At 45.7% G+C, this 23,568-nt stretch overlaps 2 protein-coding genes across 2 annotated transcripts in view; both read left to right on the plus strand.

Moving 5' to 3' along the window:
- The window catches only part of LOC306836981 (protein NLRC3-like), a 31,887-nt gene extending 20,421 nt beyond the window's left edge, over positions 1-11,466 (plus strand). The window contains exons 12-14 of the mRNA XM_079364400.1: positions 8,337-8,513; positions 9,036-9,209; positions 10,123-11,466. Coding sequence (XP_079220526.1) covers positions 8,337-8,513; positions 9,036-9,209; positions 10,123-10,132 — 361 coding nt within the window. The 3' untranslated portion in view covers positions 10,133-11,466. The remainder of the gene's footprint in view (positions 1-8,336; positions 8,514-9,035; positions 9,210-10,122) is intronic.
- A 3,251-nt stretch (positions 11,467-14,717) lies between these two features.
- LOC306836985 (uncharacterized protein) lies at positions 14,718-23,134 on the plus strand. Its single transcript, XM_079364406.1, has 4 exons — positions 14,718-14,971; positions 15,139-15,879; positions 22,239-22,388; positions 22,535-23,134. Exons 2-4 carry the CDS (start codon positions 15,806-15,808, stop codon positions 22,659-22,661), a joined length of 351 nt encoding a protein of 116 aa, XP_079220532.1. The 5' UTR covers positions 14,718-14,971; positions 15,139-15,805; the 3' UTR covers positions 22,662-23,134.
- The last annotated feature ends 434 nt before the right edge of the window (positions 23,135-23,568 follow it).

A 23,568-nucleotide genomic window follows, 5' to 3' on the forward strand; every position in this document is an offset into this window, starting at 1 on the left:
ACACAGTGTAGTTCAGGTTTATTTTATGTTCATCATTAATGTTAGTGTACTTTTAATTGAATTATTTTACCAATAAGATAACAGATTTAAACAGTAAACAATGTTTGAATATTACAATGATTATGTATTTACTTTTTACAAACTTCTTACTTTTGCTTACTTTTTAGAGCACCATTTCACACTGCATACTCTTTCCAACTTTATACTTCTTAAGTATCTGCACTTTACTCCTTAAGTAATCTTTGATTACTTTAACTCTTTTTTGTTTTATTTTATTCCAATTTTCATGACTAAAATTATTTTCCTTTTTAAAAAAATTTTTTACGCCAATTCCTCAATGCCAACTTTCACTCAGAAGCTAATGTACACATGTCTTACTGTTATGAAGATCTGGGCCCTGATTCATACTCTTGCATAGTTTTTTAACTTCCTTATTACTCGTTCTGCATCAACTCTCTATATATTTTCAAAAAATATATTTTCCTTCTTTCTTGTTCCCCAAGAAATCTCAATTTAGACAGAAATTACTTCAAACGTCAACACATCATCTTTTTTCACTCCAAGTTCTTTGACAGTGGAGCCAGCACAACTACCTCAACAAAAATCAGCACTCTAACATGTGTGACAAAATACTGACAAAATGCTGCAGAATTGAAGAAGCTTCAGTTGTGGCTGAAAAAACGCTCCAAACTGATCCTGCCGACAACGCCAAAAATGTAGTTTCTCAAGTCCTTGACGATGATGTGTAGATGATGAAGAAATATCCGCTGACACTGACTTGCATGTAATATAAGACATTTATTTACAAAAACTGCCTCAGTCCAGATTAGCCATATTACCTGGGAGAGTCACCAGCCAATTGTGATCCCTCATGAACAAAGAAAAGACCAGAGTATTTATGCAGCATTGGTCAAAACAACATCAGGACATTTACGACTTCATTTAGGCTTTGATCATTCAGGTGTGCCTCTCCTACAGTCCTGCACCCCCTGTGGTTCCTCAGGACATATGACTTCAAAGGTTATACAGGTCATCATGAGGTGACTTATCTCCCCCAATCAAGCCTAAGGGTCTGTTCTCATTTCAATACTAAATTGTTTATCTATCACAGTCTTTAATGAATGACCCAAAATAGACCCCTTCATTGTCTTTGATGTTAAACAAATCTCTAACCTTAAGAACACCATTTGTCCCACCAACAGCTCACATGTTTCAGCAGCATACTTACACTTCACATACTTGTTCATATTGCATTGTGTTGCATGTAAAATACACTTCAATAGATAGATACTTTATTGATCCCAAGGGAAATTCAAGGCATCCAGTAGCAGTATACAGACAGACAGGACACAAGACATTAGTTACAATACACACCCGCTGTCCCCCCTCCCCTCTGTATACAATAATCCCCCAAACAAGATTTAGCAGCCCCTATGTGACTAAGAGTAAACATAATTACAGGTTAAACCTGTGCAGTTAGCATTAGCATTAGACTTAAACTTATATAGCATAATGTACATAACCTGTGAAGGAGAGAAAAACATGTGCTGATTAAAAGAGACCTGTAAACAGTTAAAGAGCCTTAGAAACAAAGTGCTGACCTTCTAGAAACAAGTGTTGTTTGTGCATGTACAGAGGTGTTTGAGGTAGTGCCAGAGGTGTGAGTACAGTCATTAAACAGTCAATGCAGGGATGCAGACTGGGCCATTAAAGTGCTCAGCAACATAAAGGAGCAGTGATTAGCATTAAGTGTTCAAAACAATAAGGTGAAACCAGGAGTGATTAGGGTGATTGCCATTAAAGTACCCAACTATTGAGGAGCAGATTAGCATTAAGTGTTGAAGACAATAGAGTGAAACTTGACCTAGTTAGGGTGATCATGTCAACCATTACAGATGTAGCATAACACAACAGTAGGATGAAACCAGACATAATTAGGGTGATTGTCATTAAAGTGACCAGTGCTCAGTAAGGGTCTTGAGTCTGTCTGTGGAGCACGACTTGTGACAGCAGTCTGTCACTGAACATGCTCCTCTGGCCGGTGAAGGTGCTGTGCAGAGGGTGGTGTGTGTTGTCCATGATGGAGAGCATTTTGTCCAGAGACCTCCTCTCTACCACTGTCACCAGTGAGTCCAGCTCTGTACCCACCACAGAGCCGGCCCTCCTCACCAGTCTGTCCAGGCGTGCTGCGTCCCTCTTCTTGCAGCTTCCTCCCCAGCACACCACGGCGTAGAAGAGGACGCTGGACACCACAGACTGGTAGAACATCTGCAGCAGCTTTTTGCAGATGTTGAAGGACCCCAGCCTTCTCAGGAAGTACAGACGGCTCTGTCCCTTCCTGCAGGTAGTGTCCATGTTAGGCGACCAGTCCAGCTTGTCATCCAGTTGCAGCCCCAGGTACCTGTAGGTCCTGACCACCTCCGCGTCGACCCCCCCGATGGAAACAGGTTCTAGATGTGGTTTGTTCCTTCGGAAGTCCACCCCCATCTCCTTGGTCTTGGAGGTGTTTCGCTGCAGATGGTTGGCACTGCACCACGTCACAAAGTCCTCGATCAGGCTCCTGTACTCCTCCTCCTGTCCATCCCTGACACAACCAACTATCGCAGTGTCGTCCGAGTATTTCTGCATGTGGCAGAGCTCAGAGTTATACTGGAAGTCAGAGGTGTACAGGGTGAACAGGACAGGGGAGAGCACGGTCCCCTGTGGTGCTCCGGTGCTGCTGACCACAGTGTCAGATGTGCAGTCCTTCAGTCTGACGTACTGTGGTCTCTCTGTGAGGTAGTCAGTGATCCACCTCACCAGGTACGAGTCCACCCTCATCTCGGTCAGCTTGTCTCTCAGTAGGGGGGGATGGATGGTGTCGAAAGCGCTTGAGAAATCAAAGAACATGATTCTCATCATGCTGCTCCCTTTGTCCAGATGAGAGTAAGCCCTGTGTAGAAGATAGATGTAGCACTTGTGTCAAATGAGTGTCTAAGTTTAGCTACTGGACCAGTTCTAGGCTCTGTTCGAGTGGGGTAACAAGATAAAAATAACACCAGAGACCATATACTTTAAACAAAAGCCGGCACTTTACTGAAGTTAACACAGAATTAAGACAGAACAGTATAACTGTTTAAATGTATGGAAACACTCCTGCAGGTAAAATAAAATGTAAAGGTAAGTCACTTTAGTTCCCTTTTTTAGGTTTCCTATTTTATGATCAGACCGGTCTGTAAATATTTCCTTTGTTTCTTTGGTTTTAAGTTTGTACCTATTTTAAAGTTTTAAGTTTCTTGTCTTTCCTCCTAACAGGTTAAAGACACACATGAAAATGAAGTAACCACAATTACACTACGTTCACAAGTGACAATCATGAACAAACAGTATAAATGTAAACCTCGATTTCAGATAAGTTCAGTTCAAAGTTATCTTCTCGAATTTGATGCAGTTCAGGTCAGCTTCTTAAATTCAGCTCAATTCAAAAACAAAAAGAGTCCAACACTCCTACCGCTCTGGCAGCGAGTTCACCAACAGTCCAACCGTAGCAGCGAATTCACCCACTGGAACGATGAAAGTGATGTCTTGCTTCTGGAAACGATGTCCTTGGGTTTGGCTCGCCATCTTGTGTCCCGCGTCGCGTGTCTTCTCTCCACACTCACACACAGCGGTAGAAAAGCTAATTTTCTCAAAAACTTTCCAAGTAAACTAAATCAAAAACTGTTGCACTAAACTCAGTCACAACATTCCTTTTATCAATCACCATGTAGATGTCGATTTTCAGCCTAAATACACTTCTTTCACTGTATTTTTCTCACTGTTTTCTCTTTAGCCTTTCGCTAGCTTCTCTCTCTCCTTCTCTCACTCGTGCGTCTGTCTTGCACGCGCTCCACACACACAGAGAGCAGCGCATCTCTTAAACAGACAGCATCATTATTATTTTTTCACAGCCATAACTTTATTTAACTTTCTTAATTAAACGGTTTGACTGTTTTAACACACTCTGAATGAATTAAACATGCATCTACCTTGTTTTCCTTGATTGTTATTTATGCGTTTCAGATTGTAAATAGTTTAACTGAATGAGATGTGTAACTTTTTCTTAATGATTAACCTATTTATGCATTTTAACAAAGTATTCTCTATTTATTCAATTTCTTGTTAATGTGACTTTTCCAAGTGGGTTACATAGAGGATGGCATCGTCCACGCCCACCTTTGCCTGGTATGCAAACTGCAGGGGATCCTGTGTGTGTTGGACCTGGGGTCTGAGGTGTCGGAGCAGCAGCCGTTCAAAGGTCTTCATAACATGGGATGTCAGAGCAATTGGTCTGAAGTCGTCTGGCTCACTGGGGTTTTTCTTCTTGGGGACCGGGGTGAGGCACGAGGTCTTCCAGAGCACAGGAACCTTCCCAAGCCAAGTGGCTCCCCCAGCTCAGCAGAGCAGGCCTTTAGCATCCTCGGACACACCTTGTCCGGGCCAGCTGCCTTCCTGGGGCTGGGAGTGTTTTCGGCTCCTTGCTCACCTGGTCCCTGGTGATGGTGGGGGGGGAGGGGGGATGGATTGTCACTGGAGATTGTGTTTGTCCTGGTGGAGGTGTTGGGGGGAGTGAGGGGGGGAGGGGTGTGTAGAGGGGTGCTGGGGGGACAGGCACTAGCTGCAGCGACGGGGCTGTCAAACCTGTTAAAAAACAAGTTGAGCTGGTTTGCTCTCTCAGGGTCCCCGTCTTCGGCGTTGTTATTTTTCTTTTTGCAGCCTGTGATGGTCTTCATGCCCTCCCAGACCTCCCTCATGTTGTTCTGCTGCAGCTTCTGTTCTACCTTCCTTCTGTACTCCTCCTTTGCCTCTCGGAGTCTGACCTTGAGTTCCCCCTGCACACGCTTCAGCTCTGCCTGGTCTCCCTCCTTGAATGCCCTTTTCTTCCTGTTAAGGATCTCCTTGACATCGCTGGTGATCCAGGGCTTGTTATTCGGGAAGCAGCGCACAGTTTTAGTGGGAACCACAACGTCCATACAGAAGTTTATGTAGTTAGTTTTGCAGTGTGTGACCCCCTCGATGTCCTCACCATGAGTCTCTTGCAGGGCACTCCAGTCAGTGGTCTCAAAACAGTCTCTGAGAGCCTCCTCTGCCTCAGGAGACCACTTTCTGAAGGTGCGAGTAGTTATCGGTTGTCACTGGATCTTTGTCTTGTACTGTGGCTTGAGTAGGACCAGGTTGTGATCGGACTTCCCCAGAGGTGGTAGGGGGGTGGCAGTGTAGGCGTCCTTCACGTTTGCATACAGGAGGTCTATTGTCCTGTTCTTCCTGGTGGGACAGCTTACAAACAGGTGAAAGTCCGGTAGTGTAGATTTCAATGTAACGTGGTTGAAGTCTCTTGAGATGGCAATGAAAGCATCAGGGTGCAGCGTTTGTAATCGCGAGATGTTCGAGCGGATGACGTCACACGCAGTCTCAACGTGCGCTCGCGGAGGAATGTAAACACAAACAACAATGGCGTGGGAGAACTCCCTGGGCATGTAGTAAGGACGGAGACCTACCGCCAGTAGCTCGATGTCTTTGCTGCACGTTGCCTCCTTCACAGAAACATGTCCATGGTGGCACCATCTGTTGTTAATAAACAGCGCGAGTCCTCCTCCTTTCCGTTTGCTGCTGCGTTTCGTGTCTCTGTCCGCTCTCACTGTAGTAAAGCCCGGTAGATCCACATTAGCGTCCGGGGTGATTTGAGTCAGCCAGGTTTCTGTGAGGCACATTAAACTGCACTCTCTAAATGTCCGGTTGTTCCTCACGAGAGCAGCCAGCTCGTCTGTCTTGTTGGTTAGACAGTTTACGTTCCCCAAAACTATCACCGGAATAGAGGGCTTGTGCTTCGATCGTTTAGCCGCAAGCCTAGCCTTTAGCTTAGCGCCGGCTCTACAGCCTCTGTACCGCTGCCTCAGCTCCTCAGGTATTGGGTGAACGATGCCGGCTTGTCCCGCTGTCCGGAGTGAGAGCAGCTTCTCCCTTGAATAAGCAAGTTTTCCGCTGCTATTTCCACGAAAACACGAAAAAGTATCCATAGGATACATACAGTTTTACACTGAAAGTGTTCTATAAAAACTATAAAAGTAGAAGTTGGCACAGAGCCAAAACAATCTACGGCCACTCACGTTGCGAGCAGGTTCGGTACACAGGTAGTCAGATATGCAAAGAAATTCAGAGGAGCAGGCTGAGGTCAGAAACAAAGAGCAGGCAGGAGTCATACACGAGATCAGGAACAAAGAAAACGCTAGGACGAGGTACAAGAGGGAAACACTACGAACTGGCAACATGAGGGAGGAAACACGGGGCTGAAATAACACAGACAATCAGGGAGCAACGAGACACAGGTGTGGGTAATCAGGGGCGGGGCTTTGACACACAAGGTGGAGATGAGGATCTGAAACACAAAGACAAGAGTCAGTAACACAAAGTAAACATGATCAGAATAAAACGAAACACAAAACATGACCTCAAACAGGCTGACTCCTGTCAGTGTACAAGTATTTATCCCCTTCTTCTCTATTCCTGCTGGAGCGATACCAACTATTTATTTTATTTTTATTGAAGCTTTATTTAAGCAGGTTGGTCCAATTGAGATGAAGAACCTCTTTTTTCACAGGAGACCTGGTCGAGACAGGCAGCAGCAAAAACACAAAGTTACAGACACAAAGGGAGACAAAGGACAATTTACAAAACACAATATTTAACAATATGATAGAACCATCTATGAGTCAAATCTGGGAGTCAGTAGCTCAAGCAGTCAAACTAAAACCATGTGCATCCTGTAGAATCTGCTTCCAGGTCTTTCATTTTAGATTTAAAAACCTTCAAGGACTCCATTCTGCAACAGATTCCAGGCTGAGGGTGCAGAAAACACAAAAGCACTTTTACAGATTTCTGTTTGAGCGTTTGGAACAGAGAGCATGAAAAGGTCCTGAGAACACAAAGAATACTGTCCAGTACTTTTCTGTGTGATAAAAACACAGAGATAGTGAGGAAGCAGACCAAGAATGACCTTCTACTGTATATAAAGGTGTACCAGTGTAAGAGCCTACGGGTCACCAGAGCACGCCATCCAACCCGAAAGTACATGTAGCAAGCAATAAAATCTTAAACTGGATCCTAAAAACATCTGGAAGCCAGTGAAGAGAGGCCAGGACAGGTGTTATGTGATCGCAACGTCTCTTTCCTGTTAAAAGACAAGCCGCCGCATTTTGAACAAGCTGCAGGCGGCGAAGCAAAAACTGATCGACACCATAATACAAAGAATTACAATAATCCAAGCGAGAGGTTCTGAACATGTGGATCACTCTTTCAAATTCCTTTTGGGGGAGATAGGCTTAAACTTTTGCCAGGAGATGCAACTGGAAGAAGCTTGTCTTCACAACAGAGCTGATCTGTTCATTAAATTTAAAACAGTTGTCGAAGGTGACTCCTAGATTTTTTTTACAGAGGGGCGACTGTAGGAGGCTAAGGGTCCAAGGACACTATCAACCCAATCAAGTAACGGTGAGAGGACTCTGACCCTCAGTGAGGAGTTGGTGCAGGTCACGTCTTTATATCACTGCTCATGTTTGATGAGTGAATATAGAGCCGTAGAGACCTGGCTCTGTGTGCTCCATATCAAGTCTTGGAGAATTAAAGTGCTGTGTGGAAATCCCCACTCTGCTGTCTGTCAGCTATCTGATGCTAACCAGCTATCCAGGGACTTCTGCTAAATGCTACCTGCTGCTGGCTTCTCCACCTGTAGCAGCCACGTGACCTGATGATGTCAGTGATGATGTCACTGGTCCAGAGTGAACTCATTCGTCCTCTCTTTCAAACCGTTCATGTTTTTTATGATCTGATATCAAAACAAACTCTGTGATTTAAAGGTAGTGTGAGGAGGTTTGATCTGCTGATGAAACACACACAAAGTAATCTGGATTTCTCTTGATGATTGTCTAAAGTCAATGAGACCACCAACATTATAAAGTCCTTTTGAAAGTCTGCCTGTTTCCAGCTGCTCGCTGTCACATGAGGAGAATCACAGGACGCTGTCTGGAAAAGCCTTTCTTTACATTTCCTACAGAAGAGATTCACACTGACTTGTAGTTTGTAGAGTTCAAAGAAAGCAGGAGGAGTTTTTAGTAATGTAATGAAAGTTCCTCACAGGAGCTTTGAGTGTTTGAATCTAAGAAGGATCAGGAAGAACTAAAGTATTAATGCATCCTAATAAAGTCCTTCAATGTTGGAATGAACAGATGATGATCACATCAGTGTGTTCATGTGGACAACATCACACATTCATGTATAAAGCTCACTGTCATCTACATTTACTTCTTTTATTCTTTATTCAGATTGAGTTACTGCAGTTTGTCAGCGATCAGCTGTTCTTCTCTGGCCTCAGCTCTGAAGTCCAACCCCTCCCATCTCAGAAAGCTGGATCTGAGCTGGAACGACGACCTGCAGGATTCAGGAGTGGAGCTGCTGTGTGATTATCTGCAGAGTCCAAACTGCAGACTGGAGACTCTGAGGTCAGATCACTGACTGTGTCATTCATTTGGATCATTTTAATCCACATCCTCCATTGTTGCACATTTCAGGATTTAAATGTTCTTGTGATCTTAAATTATTTGGGAGATTTTTAGTTTTCCAAGTTGTAATTTAGAGATTTGATGTGAAAATGTTTTTGTGACTCTGTGAAGTAAAGTTGAACAAGGTGCACATGAAGCCTCTGGTTTCCTCTGGTTCTGTTAAGAAGTGAAATCATGAAGACTTGTGATTGAATAATGTGTGATTTGATAAATGTAGTAAGATCACAGAGCTGACTGAGATCAGCAGCCTGTTCTTCATCTGTGCACATGAACAGCTGGATGAATGTTGAGCTGACATTTGGAGGATTTAGATTTAGTGAATACACAATCAGAAATGATCCTCTAATCATTTAGAGAAAACTTGATTCATCAGGACAAAGTGATGTTGAGATACTCATCACAACCTGAACACATGTGACTGGATTACACATTATTTTGATTCTTCTTTTATTCTTTATTCAGATTGAGTTACTGCAGTTTGTCAGAGATCAGCTGTTCTTCTCTGGTCTCAGCTCTGAAGTCCAACCCCTCCCATCTCAGAGAGCTGAACCTGAGCATCAACAACCTGCAGGATTCAGGAGTGGAGCCGCTGTGTGATCTTCAGAAGAATCCAAACTATCGACTGGAGACTCTGAGGTCAGTCTCTCAGTGTTCTTTAGTAAACCCTCCACATGTTTGAATTTATTTATTTAACTGGGACAATGTGATTGAACATAGTCTCAATACAAAGCATGAAACTGATGAGCTGCATAAAGAGTTTATAGTTGTTGTTAGTTTCCAGCTCGTGTCTCTAGTTGGTCCTTTGTGTAAACAAACACATTAAACTCCAAAACACTTGATGAGGATCCATTAAAATACATGAACCACAATATGACAATACAAATGCTTTAAAGCAGAGAACATTACAGATTGAAGATCCAATCTAAAAGTGGCTACAGCTCTCATTTCATTCATTCAGATTCTTGTTTGTTGTTGGAGAAATCCTTTTCTGGGTGGACACTATGAAGAGAGTTCAACATACTCAGGGTTTGTTTTCTGTGATCTGGCTTCACTAACCCTGACAGAAGAGATGGTGCTGAACAGTCACATGAAGCTGCTTATCAACCTGACAAGTAAACCCAGAGTTTCAGAGAGCACGCTCACATAAAAGGGGCGGGGCTATCTTCATTTAAATGTTCACAACAGGATTTGTAAATGGTAGATCAAAGTGGCGCCCTCTACTGGCCTGGAGCTCCTCCGTTTGCTCTCTGTTGCATGTTTGTCCTGGTTGGAGGGTTTTTGACTTTTCATCCTTTTTCTGTATTTGATGAACATTTACTGTGAATGTTTTTATTTAGACTTTTTCAAACAGCTTCTTTATTGGATCAAACATGTCCCATTACTCAGTGTTAAATCACACTCAGACACCAATATGAAACTGTTCAGTGTTAAAGGATGGACGCTGTGGGGGAATCTGATTACTTCCAGCTGATGAAGGAAGACGACAGGAACTAAAATGTAAACATGAAGTAACTTCTGATTTCTGTCATCTCTCTTCTTCTCTCTTTAGATGGAGTTGATCTCTGTCATAAAGTGAGTGATCAGGACTCTGGTGGAGCAGCTGATGATCCACAGAGGAGGAACCTCCACCATCTTGTGTGTGGAGAAGCTCTGCAAGCTGAGGAGATCTTCATCCATCAGGGACTGACAGAGGAATCAGCTCACAGTTCATTTCAGTGATATTTCTAATGAATCTGTTCTCCACACATTACAGGAGAGGAAGGTCAAACATGAAACAGCTGCTAGAAATGTTCAGAGGTCAAAAGCTACCAAGAAATGCTGCAGTTCTTCTTCTCATGTGATGATTATTTTGACTCCAGACTTCAGTGTGATGTGTTTCTACTCTAACTTCTGTCACTTGTTAGTCTGTATGTTGGACTGACATGTTGACCTTTGACCTGTGTCAGCAGCTGAGAAAAACTTCATTGGTCTGATGGTGAGTGGTTTATTGACGAGCCTCTGAGTGATTCGAGTCGACAGCTCCTCAATATGAGAGCTCTGTAGATGTCATTTTGTTTGAAAGGACAAACTGAACTTCACAGAGCAAACAATGAAATATGTAACGGATGCAACAATGCAACGCCATGTAAACGTCTGGCGTGCTGTTAGGACACGGTGTAAAAACATGGAAAACTCTGAAGCGCCTTGGTTTAGATAAGAACTTTTTTGTATGAACATGATATTAACGTGCCGACGCCTTTTCTACTGGCACAGATTAAAGAATGTCAAGTGGATTATTATCAGCTTTATCTCAGCGTGTCTGCAGTCTCATGTAGTCTGCTGCATATTAGTCTTTACTGGTTTTTGTTTCCATATTTAATGACACACTTTTTGTACATGGAGAGCTGTGTTCACCTTCATCTAATGTCTTGTTTCAGATGAAATCAGAGAAAATCAATTCTGATTCAAGTGAAGAAAAAAGAAAGATGTTATGAGGGTTGGAGGTCAGTTATTACTCTGTGCTGGTTTGCCTCTCCAGCAGGGGGCAGCAGAGTCAAAGTGGTGTTTAATTGAATCCCCCTCAGCAGGGCAGTTTGAGTTTAGTGTTTGTTTCTTGTTTAGTCCACAGTCCCCTTTAGTGACCTGTTCAGTGAAAGGAGCCTTTACAGCTAACTTCCAGCTGTAGTTTCCTTTTCCCCTTTTTCCCGCTCTGTTGACAAAATGAATCCTGTTTACTTCCAGGCCTTTTCCTAAAGGGAATTCATGTGTCCATGTTTTTTTGTGGTTATAAATGAAGCTGAGGAATGTCAGATATTCTGTTCAATGAGATGCACATACATTATTGTTTTACAGTTTTCAATAACAAAAAAGGAATCACTTCCTTCTATGATGAATAAAACCTAGACTGGATGAACCCGTTTGCGGTCCCTGGGGAACTTTTAGCGCCCCTCCTGTCTGAATGTATTCAATCACTTCAAAGAACACAAGGTAAAGAAAAGAGCATGGCCGCTTTATTGTTTGTCTTATTTGACAAAGCAGTTCTCCAATAGTGTAAAAACTGTCTCTGCCACTGATTCTGTTGGTTTAACCAAATGGGTGGGCGTGGCTTGTCGGGGCCGTGGTTTGTAGGGGACGTGGTTTGTAGGGGCCGTGGTTTGTAGGGGGCGTTGCTTGTAGGGGGCGTGGTTTCTAGGGGCGTGGTTTCTAGGGGTGTGGTTTGTAGGGGCCGTGGTTTGATGGGGCGTGGTTTGTAGGGGGCATGGTTTGTTGGGGCGTGGTTTGTAGGGGGCATGGTTTGTAGGGGCGTGGTTTGATGGGGCGTGGTTTGTAGGGGGCAATGGTTTGTAGGGGCCGTGGTTTGTAGGGGCCGTGGTTTGTAGGGGCCGTGGTTTGAATGGGCGTGTTTTGTAGGGGCCGTGGTTTGTTGGGGCCGTGGTTTGTTGGGGCCGTGGTTTGTAGGGGCGTGGTTTGTAGGGGGCATGGTTTGAAGGGGCGTGGTTTGTAGGGGGCATGGTTTCTAGGGGCGTAGCTTGTAGGGGCGTGGTTTGCAGGGGGCGTTGCTTGGACTGTACCTGTGGCTGCAGTTGGGTATTTATTTGGGTTCCAGCTCACATTGGAATTTCAGGAAATGAAAAAGCAGACAAGCTAGCAAAGGAAACAGTGAAGAGGGAGTACGTAGAGTTCGAGATCAAACTTGCATATATCTGTCTATCTGTCTGTCTGTCCGTCCGTTCATTATGGTGCGCCTTGATTGAAATGTCTCATATTCATATTGAGTTCCATCATATTCAAAGACTGTCTGCATCACTGATGACTCTATCCTGTCCTGAATTAGTGATTGCTTTCTGTTGAGGATGAGTTGTGCTGTACTGCCCTGCACGGGTGTCCATGAACTGTGAGACTGACGGCTGTTGTGACTCATTTATGATTCTTTTGTTGATCTGGTATTCTTCATATCTGTAAGAGAAAAGCATGTTAAACAGATGTCAGAAAATGTATTACAGGCCCACATGACTTGCAGATGAAACTAGATTTATAACCAATCTAGTTAAAGTAATTAGATTGTAAACTACAACGCCTAAATTAGCTTCAAATTTGAAGCATACAATTCAGATTTTGAGGGGAATGTTAAGAAAAAATTATGAAGTTAAGTTATATTTAAAAGCCACAGTAACACTTAATGAAATGGGAATTAATTACAAAACAAAATAAATCTCAAACATTAGAAATCAGCACATTTGAATACACAATGCAAGGTTTTCACTGCGATCTGAAAAGTAGCTGAAGTTGTCAGACAAACATACTGAAGTAAAAAATAAATGATTTCCCTCTCAGATGTAATGCAGTAGGAGTATAGTGTAGCACGATATGGAAAAGTAAGCACAAGCAATGTAAACTGTATCGTTTATTAGTAGCCTGCAGTACTTAATGTCACCACTGTATAAATAGGTGCTAAAACAAATAATCAATAATTAATGCTATTTAAACTAGCCGTTTAGCTAACGTTATCTAATGCATTTACTCACAATAAATATTAGCCTCCACTTACCGTTCTTTGTGTGACTTCAAATGTTGAACGAAGTTTGAAGTTGTTGCATCCCCGTCTGTAATTCTTGAACTGCATGTTCTACATCTGGCAGCTCTTTGTTTGTTTACCACCTCGTAGGTTTTGTACGCAAATGTAATTATCTTTGGTAGCATGGTGTTTGTGTGGCTCGTATCTATATATCTATCTATCTATCTATCTATCTATCTATCTATCTATCTATCTATCTTGAGCCAATATGCATATAATTGATTTGATTTCAAATATTTTGCACTCAACCATTGACTCAGTTTTTGAACACTGGAGGTTGCTGCTTGATGACAACATACAAACTTACGTTACCTGGTGAAACAGGATGTAACGTCTTATACAGTCTTCTGCTACGACCTGCTCAGAGCCTTGAATACAGGAGATGTATTTTTTGTGTGAGTGACCAAAAATGACATGTTCAGACATGCGATTAATATCCACATGAACATCTCTTTATTTCTTTGGCTAAGAAAGATGGTACCAGCATGTTGTAAACACTTAGTCATTGATGTGGATCCTCAGAGAAATGTGGGATAAACGTTTAGTAGAATTGGAACAAAGCAGACTTTATGTCAAGAAACAAATAGGAATGTGTCTCTGTCATTCAGTCCCTGTGATCCTCACCAGGAGTTCATCACTTCAAGTCTCTCTTCACTACAATGGGGCAGAAAACAGCAGTAGAGTGGAGTGAAAGCTGAAAATCATATGAATGAGTCCTTATGATGTGCTCTCTAACTGGGTTCGTTTCCAGTCAATTAAACTGTGGTGAGTTCAAACGGCTTCCCTTTGTTTTCTCTGTATGACACTTCATCTCTCTGAAAGATCTCTGGGTGGCTTTACTGCAGAGTTTCCCCTCGACCCGACACCTTCATGTTCATCTCTTCAAGCCTCAACAATAAGATGCTGTGTGGTTCGCCTGATAGCTCCATTGACAAATACAACTCGTCCACAGAGAAGCTTCATAGTAAAGGACCTCTGGTCTTCTGATGGACTTGTTCTTAATCCTTGGACTTGTTGCTTTAGACTGACCTGTGATAAGACTTAGTCAGACTTGTTAGTCTTTACTAGAACACATTGAACTAGTTCTTGGACTCAACATACAGTAGCTATTGCTGATCTTGACTTCGGACCTATGAATAGGAACCTGCTCATCTTGATTTAGGATGTTTGTTGTTTCCTTTAAAAAGTGTTTCTATGGCAACATTCCCCCACGAGGAGCTTTAAAGCAGCCTCCATCACTTGCTGTGTGCTTTCCCCAGTGTATATTTCTGGTGACGTTTTGTCCAGTTCATGCTGAGAAAATAGGACTTCAGGGTCCAATTAGCCCCTTTGAAAGATTGGTTTACATTCCTGTGATGTGTGTTGTGACCAGGTCACTGCGAAGCTTCTTTTCAATGGTTTGTCAGGCTTTGTTTAGTTGTTTTAACCTGGTCTGTGCTCATTAGCCACCTGTGTTTACCATACAGGTGTCTTTACACAGAGAAAGGCAGTGAAGGTGTTGGGGACGCCTGACCAGCCCCTCGTCTTTCATCTTCCTGAAGATGCATCCGGTCAGACCGCCACGCACCGTGGGCCCCTGACACCTGAGCTGCACAGTCTGATCACGCCTGCCACTGCTTCCACTGATGGAGCCTCTTCACCCAGGCCTCCACCTCCACGGATGCTCCGACCACGTCCTCCTCTGTGCCCCGTACCACCGCCTGGCAGAGGAAGGTCAGGGAGGAGCAGCAGAGGAAGGTCAGGGAGGAGCAGCAGAGGAAGGTCAGGGAGGAGCAGCAGAGGAAGGTCAGGGAGGAGCAGCAGCACCTGGCAGAGGAAGGTCAGGGAGGAGCAGCAGAGGAAGGTCAGGGAGGAGCAGCAGCACCTGGCAGAGGAAGGTCAGGGAGGAGCAGCAGAGGAATGTCAGGGAGGAGCAGCAGCAGAGGAATGTCAGAGAGGTGCAGCAGAGGAAGGTCAGAGAGGTGCAGCAGAGGAATGTCAGGGAGGAGCAGCAGCGCCTGGCAGAGGAAGGTCAGGGAGGAGCAGCAGCACCTGGCAGAGGAAGTGGGTGCTCTCTACAAAAATCCGGCATGCCCAACCCACATGGTGTGCATTATATAGTGCTTTAACAGTAGCCCACTACATCCAAAGTGCTTTCCCGGCTCAAGCGGCTGCCACATAGGCACCTGCACACACCTATAAATCAGAATGACTATTAGAGATCTTTCAGCTCACAGAACCAATTGCCTAAACTTCAGCATCAATGACAGAAACAAAAACATTTTCAGGTTGGTCAGAACGGATCAGTTCACTGTCAACAAGCACCATTGTTTTCTCCTACTAATTTACGTTGGTCTCAAAAAGGCCCTTAAGAATATGGTCAAAACTTCAAGGTTTCAATAATTTCAAGAAGGGTTTTACAAAGCTGATTTAAGAAATAATTGTCCAACAATTGCTCAATAGACAGCAGGGCACGCTCCCATGGTGTTAATCAGTATGTGCTTTGATGATAAATCCTCTTCCTCGTCCTCCTCATCTGTGAGCGTCCATCTGTAAAGACCTCAGCAGAGATTCAGTGGGACGCAGCCCGGGTCTGTCTGGATCCACACACAGCTGATTTCCTGTAAATGGAGGAGGGAGGGGCAACATGTGATCCGGGCTCATGATTAACAGGTAGGTCACCTGAGGAGGCGGGACGATGAAAGTGTTCAGTGAGTTAGACTCCATTTTACACGGACAGACAGTGAAGAGAGAAGTAAAGAGTGAAGCGGGGTGAGTGTTTATCCAGAGTTTTTATATCTTCACTTCTGTACTCTCAGTTTCCTCCTGTGAACTGAACACAGACAGTTTATAATGACGTCACTACTTACATTCATATGAGCTGTGTGTGTGTGTGTGTGTGTGATTGTGTTTAGGTTTGTGTGTGTGTGTGTGTGTGATTGTGTTTAGGTTTGTGTGTGTGAGTGTGTGCGTGTGTGTGTGAGAGTGCATGTGCCTGTGTGTGTGTTTGATAGTACGTATGTGTGTGAGAGTGTGTGTGTGTGACTGTGTGTGTGAGTGTATGTGTGTGTGTGAGTGTGTGTGTGTGTGTGTGTGTATTTGTGCGTGTGTGTGTGTGTGTGTGTGTGAGTGTCTTTAGGTGTGTGTGTGTGTGTTCAAACTGGTTTCTCCTGTTTCTCTTGATTTCTTAAGATTCAAGATGTCACATGCTCTTCCAGACGTGCAGTGAAATGTCAGGACTGTTCCACAGCAATAACAATAAACACTCAGTTTAGTGAAAATAATAATAATAATAATAATACATTTTATTTAATGGCGCCTTTCAAGCCACCCAAGGTCGCCTTACAGTGGATAAAAACAATACATTAGGTTAAAACCAAACATAAAAACAAACAAAAGACAGGTGTAGTGTGAAGTGAACAGTTACAGTGAGTATACCAGTTTAAACAGGTGGGTTTTGAGTTGGGATTTAAAGGTGGAGATGGACTCTGACTGTCGTATGTGGGGGGGGAGGGAGTTCCAAAGTCTGGGTGCCGAGCAGCTGAAGGCTCGGGCACCCATGGTACTGAGGCGTGGTGTGGGGATGACTAGCAGTCCAGCAGAGGTTGAGCGGAGGGTGCGTGAGGGGCTGTAGTGATGGAGGAGGTCGCAGAGGTAAGTGGGGGCTAGGTGGTGAAGAGCTTTGTAAGTGAGGAGGAGGTTTTTGTAGTTGATGCGAAATTGTACAGGGAGCCAGTGAAGTTGAATGAGAATGGGGGTGATGTGATCAGATGATGTGGTGCGAGTAATGATCCGGGCGGCAGAGTTCTGGATGAGTTGCAGTCTGTTGATGAGTTTGGCGGGGAGTCCAGTGAGGAGGGCATTGCAATAGTCGATGCGGGAAGTGACAAATGAGTGAACTAGGATTTCGGTGCTGGACTGGGACAGTGATGGGCGGAGTCTAGAAATGTTACGGAGGTGGAAGAGGGCAGTCCGGGTGATGTTTCTAATGTGGGGAGCAAATGAGAGGGTGCTGTCCAGAATGACGCCGAGGCTTTTGACTTGGGGGGAGAAGGGTACAGGGAAACCGTCGATGATGATGGGTGGTACTGGGGTGTGTTGTGAGTTGGTGAGGGTGGGTTTGGAACCGATGAACAGGGCCTCGGTTTTGTTGCCGTTGAGTTTTAGGAAGTTCCTGCTCATCCAGTTCCGAATGTCTTCCATGCAGGTGATGAGGGAGGTGGGAGGGGTGGTGGCAGTGGGTTTGGAGGAGATGTAGACCTGTGTGTCGTCGGCGTAACAGTGAAAGTGGATCCCATGATGGTGGAGGATTGTGCCCAGGGGGAGGAGGTAGATGATGAAGAGTAATGGACCCAAGACTGACCCCTGGGGAACACCCAGTGAAACACCCGAACACCCAGACTTGTGGTCCCTTATTTGCACAAATTGTTGGCAGTCAGTGAGGTATGATGTAAACCAGCGGAGTGCAGCACCAGTGATCCCAATGCCAGCCAGGCGGTCCAGGAGTAATGTGTGGGAAATAGTGTCGAATGCTGCGCTGAGGTCGAGGAGGATGAGTATGGTCAGAAGTCCGGAGTCAGCTGCACAGAGGAGGTCATTGGTGATTTTGACTAGGGCTGTTTCAGTGCTGTGTTTTGGACGGAAACCGGATTGGAAGGGTTCATGGAGGTTGTTTGTGTTGAGGTGGGACTGGAGTTGAGCGGCAACCACCCTTTCAAGTGTTTTGGAGATGAAGGGGAGGTTGGAGATGGGCCGGTAGAGGTTGAGGTCAGTTGGGTCAGCGCCGGGTTTTTTCAGGATGGGAGTGATAGCAGCTAGTTTGAGAGTGGGGGGTACAATGCCAGTGGTGAGGGAGGAGTTTATTATATTGGTGATCATCGGAGAGATGGATGGCAGACAGGCTTTGATGAAGGAAGTGGGAAGAGGATCAAGCTGGCAGGTGGTGGTTTTAGCTTTGCGGATGAGTTCAGAGATGGTGTGATCCGATCCTGGGGTGAAGTCAGAGAGGCAGCTGATGAGAGGTTGGCCAGCAGTGATCATCCAAGTTGGATCATTTGAGGAGGTGCAGGATGATGCCAGTTGTTGGTGAATGGTAGTGATTTTTGAGTTGAAGAAGTCCAGGAAAGCAGTGCACTGATCGGTGGATATGTCTGGTGGGAGGATTTTAGGAGGCTGACCGTTGCAAAGAGGGCTCTGTTGCTGCCAGTACCAGTGTTGATGAGGTTGGAGTAATATGAAGATTTGGCAGTAGTAAGCGCATTCTTATAGTGATGCAGGTGGTCCGAGTACATTTGGCTGTGAACGGTGAGTCCGGTTTTTTTGTACAGTCGCTCCAGTTGACGACCTGTGGCTTTGAGCTGGCGTAGGGCAGGGGTGAACCAGGGAGCAGTGTGATTGAAGGAGACTGAGCGTGTTTTCAGAGGAGCCATGGTCTGAAGGGCAGTGGAGAGACAGTTGTTATAGTGGGTCACCAAGTCAGAAGGGGAAGATGCTAGGGAAGGGCTGGGGTAGGAGCTGATCAGGGTGGAGAGATTTGTCGTGTTGATATGATTGATGTTTCTGAAGGAGATGGTCCGTTGTTCTTTGACTTTGTGAAGTTGGGTGTGAATGTCAAAAAGTACAGCTTTGTGGTCAGTAATGGGGAAGTCCATGATGTCAAGGTTGGTGGGGGTGATGTCAGTGCAGCAGATTAAGTCCAGTATGTGGCCTTTGTTATGAGTTGGGTGCTTTACATGTTGTGTGATTCCGAGACAGTCCAGGAGTGATGTGAAGTCGTTAGCTAAGGTGTTGGACGGATTGTCGATGTGTATGTTGAAATCGCCGAGGAGGATTACAGTGGGGGACATGGCACAAACAGATGTTAGTAGTGATGCAAATTCATTGAGGAACACGGTGGAGGGTTTTGGTGGCCTGTAGATGGTGACAATGATGGTGGGTTTTGGGCCTGTGATTTTTGCAGCTAAACATTCAAAGGAGGAATGGTGGGGGATAGTGGCAGCAGTGACTTTGATGTTGTCGCGGTGAAGGAGAGCGAGACCTCCCCCCCTCCCTGTGGCACAGGGTTTACTGATAAAGGAGAAGCCCGGTGGAGCAGCCTCATTTAGCTGGGAAAAGTCGTTTGGCTGTTGCCAAGTCTCAGTGAGGCATAAAATGTCCAGTTTACGGTCAGCAATAAAGTCAGCGATCAGCAGAGCCTTGTTACTAAGGGATCTAATGTTCAGCAGACAGAGTTTCAGACAGGTGAGTGGTGTGTATGTGGTTGCTTTGAGCAGAGAAGACAGTAGGTTGTGATTGACAGGACGGGTATTGCGGCGGGGGGGGGGGGGGGCGGGGCTCAGTGGACCAAAAGGAGCGGATGTTTGTGTTGCTGTTGTGTTGACTGTACTGAAAGTTCCGTTGAGAGCCTTTGTGGATGTGTCATTTGAGAATGTAGTGGTGTTGTGCAGTCTGTGGCGGAGCGGCCCTGGAGAAGGTCCGTAGATGTAACATCTCTGTTACTGTCGATAGGGCAATGGAGGGTGGGTGGTGAACTGATTTGACCCTTTTTTCGGTTCTGACTGGGATGATATGTGGAATAGAGTCAGGAGCATAAAGTGAGACAGGGGCGTGGCTGTTCAGGCATACAGACAGTCAGGCACTTGGGGCTGTGTGCACGGCGTGCTGTATGTTAGCAGCGAGCATTCGTGCACCTAGTTTGTTCGGATGTAGCCCGTCTCTTTTAAAATAAGACCATCTGTTCCAAAAAAGATTGAAGTTGTCGATGAAGCCCACAGCGTGTCCTCTGCAGACTGACTGGAGCCAGCTGTGAAGGCTGAGAAGTCTGCTGAATTGGCCGGTGCCGCGACCAACTGTGGGGATGGGACCTGAGATGAAGATGGACTTTCCACAGCACTTAAGGAGCCCTAAACATTTATCAAAGTCAGCTTTGGTTACCTCGGACTGAGAGCGGGTTGTGTCGTTTGAGCCAACGTGCACTATGACTCTTTTATTTGAGGACGGGAGTGAGGGCAGTAAATCCTGGAGTTTTTCTATAATGTCAGTGACAGTGGCTCCAGGAAAGCAGCGGGTGGTGGCATTAAAAAAGTGCACTGACCTAATTATTGAGTCACCGATGATTAGAGTTGATGGTGGAAAAAGTGGCAGAGGGATAGTTGGCTGTGTTGTGGGGGGAGAAAAGACGGCATGATGGGCCTTCGAGGTGCGGGTGGTACTCACTGGCAGACGGGCGGTCAAGTCTGTGTGGTGTTGTTGCGCTGGGGCACCTATCTTACCAGCAGTAAGGGGCACTTTAGAGCTTGGATAGAAAGGAGCTTCAGAGCTTCTTCTCATCACAGCCTCCTTCAGCAATTGGCGGCGGTCAGAGAAGGAAGATTTGACTGTTGGAGCAGGTGAAGGCAGTGGTGCACGCTCGTCCAAGGGAGGAAAATCCTGCATGCTTCGGATGTTGAAGCGGTTGGCAAGTGGTAAAGCTGGGTGAGAGGAAAGGGGCGACGGAGGCTTGGCACAGTGTTTAGCTCTACTAGCTATGGACCAACGATCCCGCGGACGCGGCGTAGAGCTCATGGGGCTCACAACTTCAGCTATCCCATTGCTTGGTGACGTCTCTGTGGATCTCTCACAGGGAGCAGACCCGGCTCTCGATTTTGGCTTCGCTCCCATGAAAAGCCACGGATCCTCTGGTACAGCTGACCTAGTCTTAAGCTCAGGCTCAGGAACGTCAGCGATCGTGGAGCCTGACCATGGCACAGTGTGGTCGTTGGTTGCTTCAGGATGGGCACGGAGGGGAAGGCCTGTGGAATCCTGACAGCTGTGGCCAGAGGAGCTCAGGACTGCGAGGCGCTTTGCCTGGGATGTGGCGACGGTGGAAAATCCTAAAATGAGCTGATCTTTTTCCCTGAGCTCGGCTTTCATTGAGGCAATGCTGGTCTTCAGTTTCGAAATGGTAAGGCAGCAGGATACACACTCCGATTCACCATGAGCCATAGTGCAGGTTACAAACTGTAAGATTAAGAAAAAGTGTAGGCAGACAGACCTGCTGCTGCTGGCTGGATGCTAGTAGGCCAGGCAGGTGGTTGAAAGCTGGCTGCTAGCAGGCCAGGCAGGTGGCTGGGGGCTGGATGCTAGTGGGCCAGGCGGGTGGCTGGAAGCTGGATGCTAGGAAGCCAGGCAGGTGGCTGGAGGCTGGATGCTAGCAGGCCAGGTAGGTAGCTGGATGCTAGTAGGCCAGGCAGGTGGCTGGAAGCTGGCTGCTAGCAGGCCAGGCAGGTGGTTGGAGGCTGGCTGCTAGCAGGCCGGGCAGGTGGCTGGAGGGTGGATGCCAGCCGGCCGGGCAGGTGGCTGGAGACGAGATGCCTGTAGGCCAGGCAGGTGGGTGGAGGCTGGATGCTAGTAGGCCAGGCAGGTGGGTGGAGGCTGGATGCTAGTAGGCCAGGCGGGTGGCTGGAGGCTGGATGCTAGCAGGCCAGGCGGGTGGCTGGTGGCTGGATGCTAGCAGGCCAGGCAGGTGGTTGGAGGCTGGCTGCTAGCAGGCCTGGCCGGTGGCTGGAGGCTGGCTGCTAGCAGGCCAGGCTGGAGGCTGGCTGCTAGCAGGCCAGGCAGGTGACTGGAGACTGGATGCTAATAGGTGAGGCAGGTGACCGGAGGCTAGATGCTAGTAGGCCGAGCGTGTGACTGAAAGCTAGATGCTAGTAGGCAGGTGGCTAGAAGTTCCTCCTACCTGCTGAAGTCTGGCTTCCGGTGAAGGAAGGTGTAAGGCCTGGTTAGGCTGGCTGCTGCTTAATCCTCTCTGCTGCTTAATCCTCTCTGCTGCTCTCTGCTCTTTGCTCTCTTCCTCACCAGAATAAAAAAACAGAATAAACAACATCAAAGGAGTTATTGAATGTACAAATTAATAAATATAGAACAGAATACTGTAAACAGTGTAAAGTGTCAAAATGACCAGTAAAAATAGTAATGTTCAAAAGATTGAGTGTTTAGGTTTGTGTGTGTGTGTGTGTGAGTGAGTGTGTGTGAGTGTGTTTAGGTGTGTGTGTGTCTGTGTGTGTGTGTGTGTGTGTGTGTGTGTTAGATCAAACTGTTTCCTGTTTCTCTTGTGTTGATCTCTCAGTGAGTGTTTCTGTGTTTCCTCTCAGGCTGACTTCAGATCAGATCATGGATGTGCGTTTAGAGGAAGAGGAGGACGAAGCAGAGTCTCCTGTACCCAGCTGTCTGTCTCTGAAGAGTGATCGGTCCAGAGCTGAACCTCTAAACTTCAGTAAAGAATCTGGAGCCTCAGACTCAAAGTAAGCCTCCTGACAACAGAAACCTGGAAACCTTCTCATCATCCACATCTGTAGATCTTTTTGTATTTACAGCTTCTTTTACAGATTTGTCATCAGAGAGTTGATCAAAGATTCATAGAAATATAAAACTTGTTGTTTTTTAAAAGATTTGAGAGGAGCAGACAGAGAGCAGAGTCTCCTGTACCCAGCTGTCTGTCTCTGAAGAGTGATTGGTCCAAAGGTCATCCTCTGATAGACTTCAGTAAAGAATCTGGAGCCTCAGACTCAAAGTAAGTCTTCTTACTAACTCCTTGTCTCCTCACATGTTTCCTTGTAGGTTCAGTCACCTTGTAAAGCTGTAATCTAAGAGGACTCTTACAAACCTTTGAACCTGCCCGTTATCCTCCTACTTCTCATTAGTACGTTTATTAGCAGCAGAAGATGGCGCTCAGCACGGCCCCTGTTTCAGTTTGTTCTTGTCTCTGTTTAGTCTTTTCAGCATCATCTGATATGATACTGTGAGCTCATACGTAAGAAGGTGTTTGAGAAAGCAGAGAGCCAAAGGAAAAGTCTGTGTGACAGCTAAAGTGTAGAGAAGATGATAAAGTGAGTCTTTATTTCAGCTGAGCTTCTTTAGCTGGGACTTTTTGAAGAGTCTTTGAGACCTTCTTGATCCAAAGCAGCGAGCACAAACACTTAAAGGAATCATGGTGTTCATGTGTTTCTGATCATGACAGCAGTCAATATAACAAGTGAACAATGATTTGAACTGAACATTGAACTAAACATGGGAACATTTCTTTTTATGACAATGATCCACAGAATCAAGATTCAAATCACATCATTAGTGCAGCTCTAGTATAAAGACCCTCCTGCCAAGGTCTCAGTACGGGGCGCATTTTGCGGCGTTTCCAGAGACTAATCCCGGGAAAAATTCCCAAATAACCGAACCGTACCGTCCCACTTTTTGGGACCTTTCCGTTGGGGTGCCAAGAATGTGGAGCCGACCTGAGAAGGTGGAGCTAAACACTGCAGTCCGCTGATTGGTTGAATGAATCGTCACTTCCTGTGTGACGTCGGCAAACAAAACTCTGCCGTGTTTAAACCATTGACTGTAACACACAGCTGATTGTTTACGTCTGTTTTTGTCCTCGCCGCACACAGCCTTCTCTGAAACAAAGCTGGATGAGTTCTTGTAATA

The sequence above is a fragment of the Symphodus melops genome (genome assembly GCF_947650265.1).
Source record: "Symphodus melops genome assembly, chromosome: 16".
Taxonomy (NCBI): domain Eukaryota; kingdom Metazoa; phylum Chordata; class Actinopteri; order Labriformes; family Labridae; genus Symphodus; species Symphodus melops.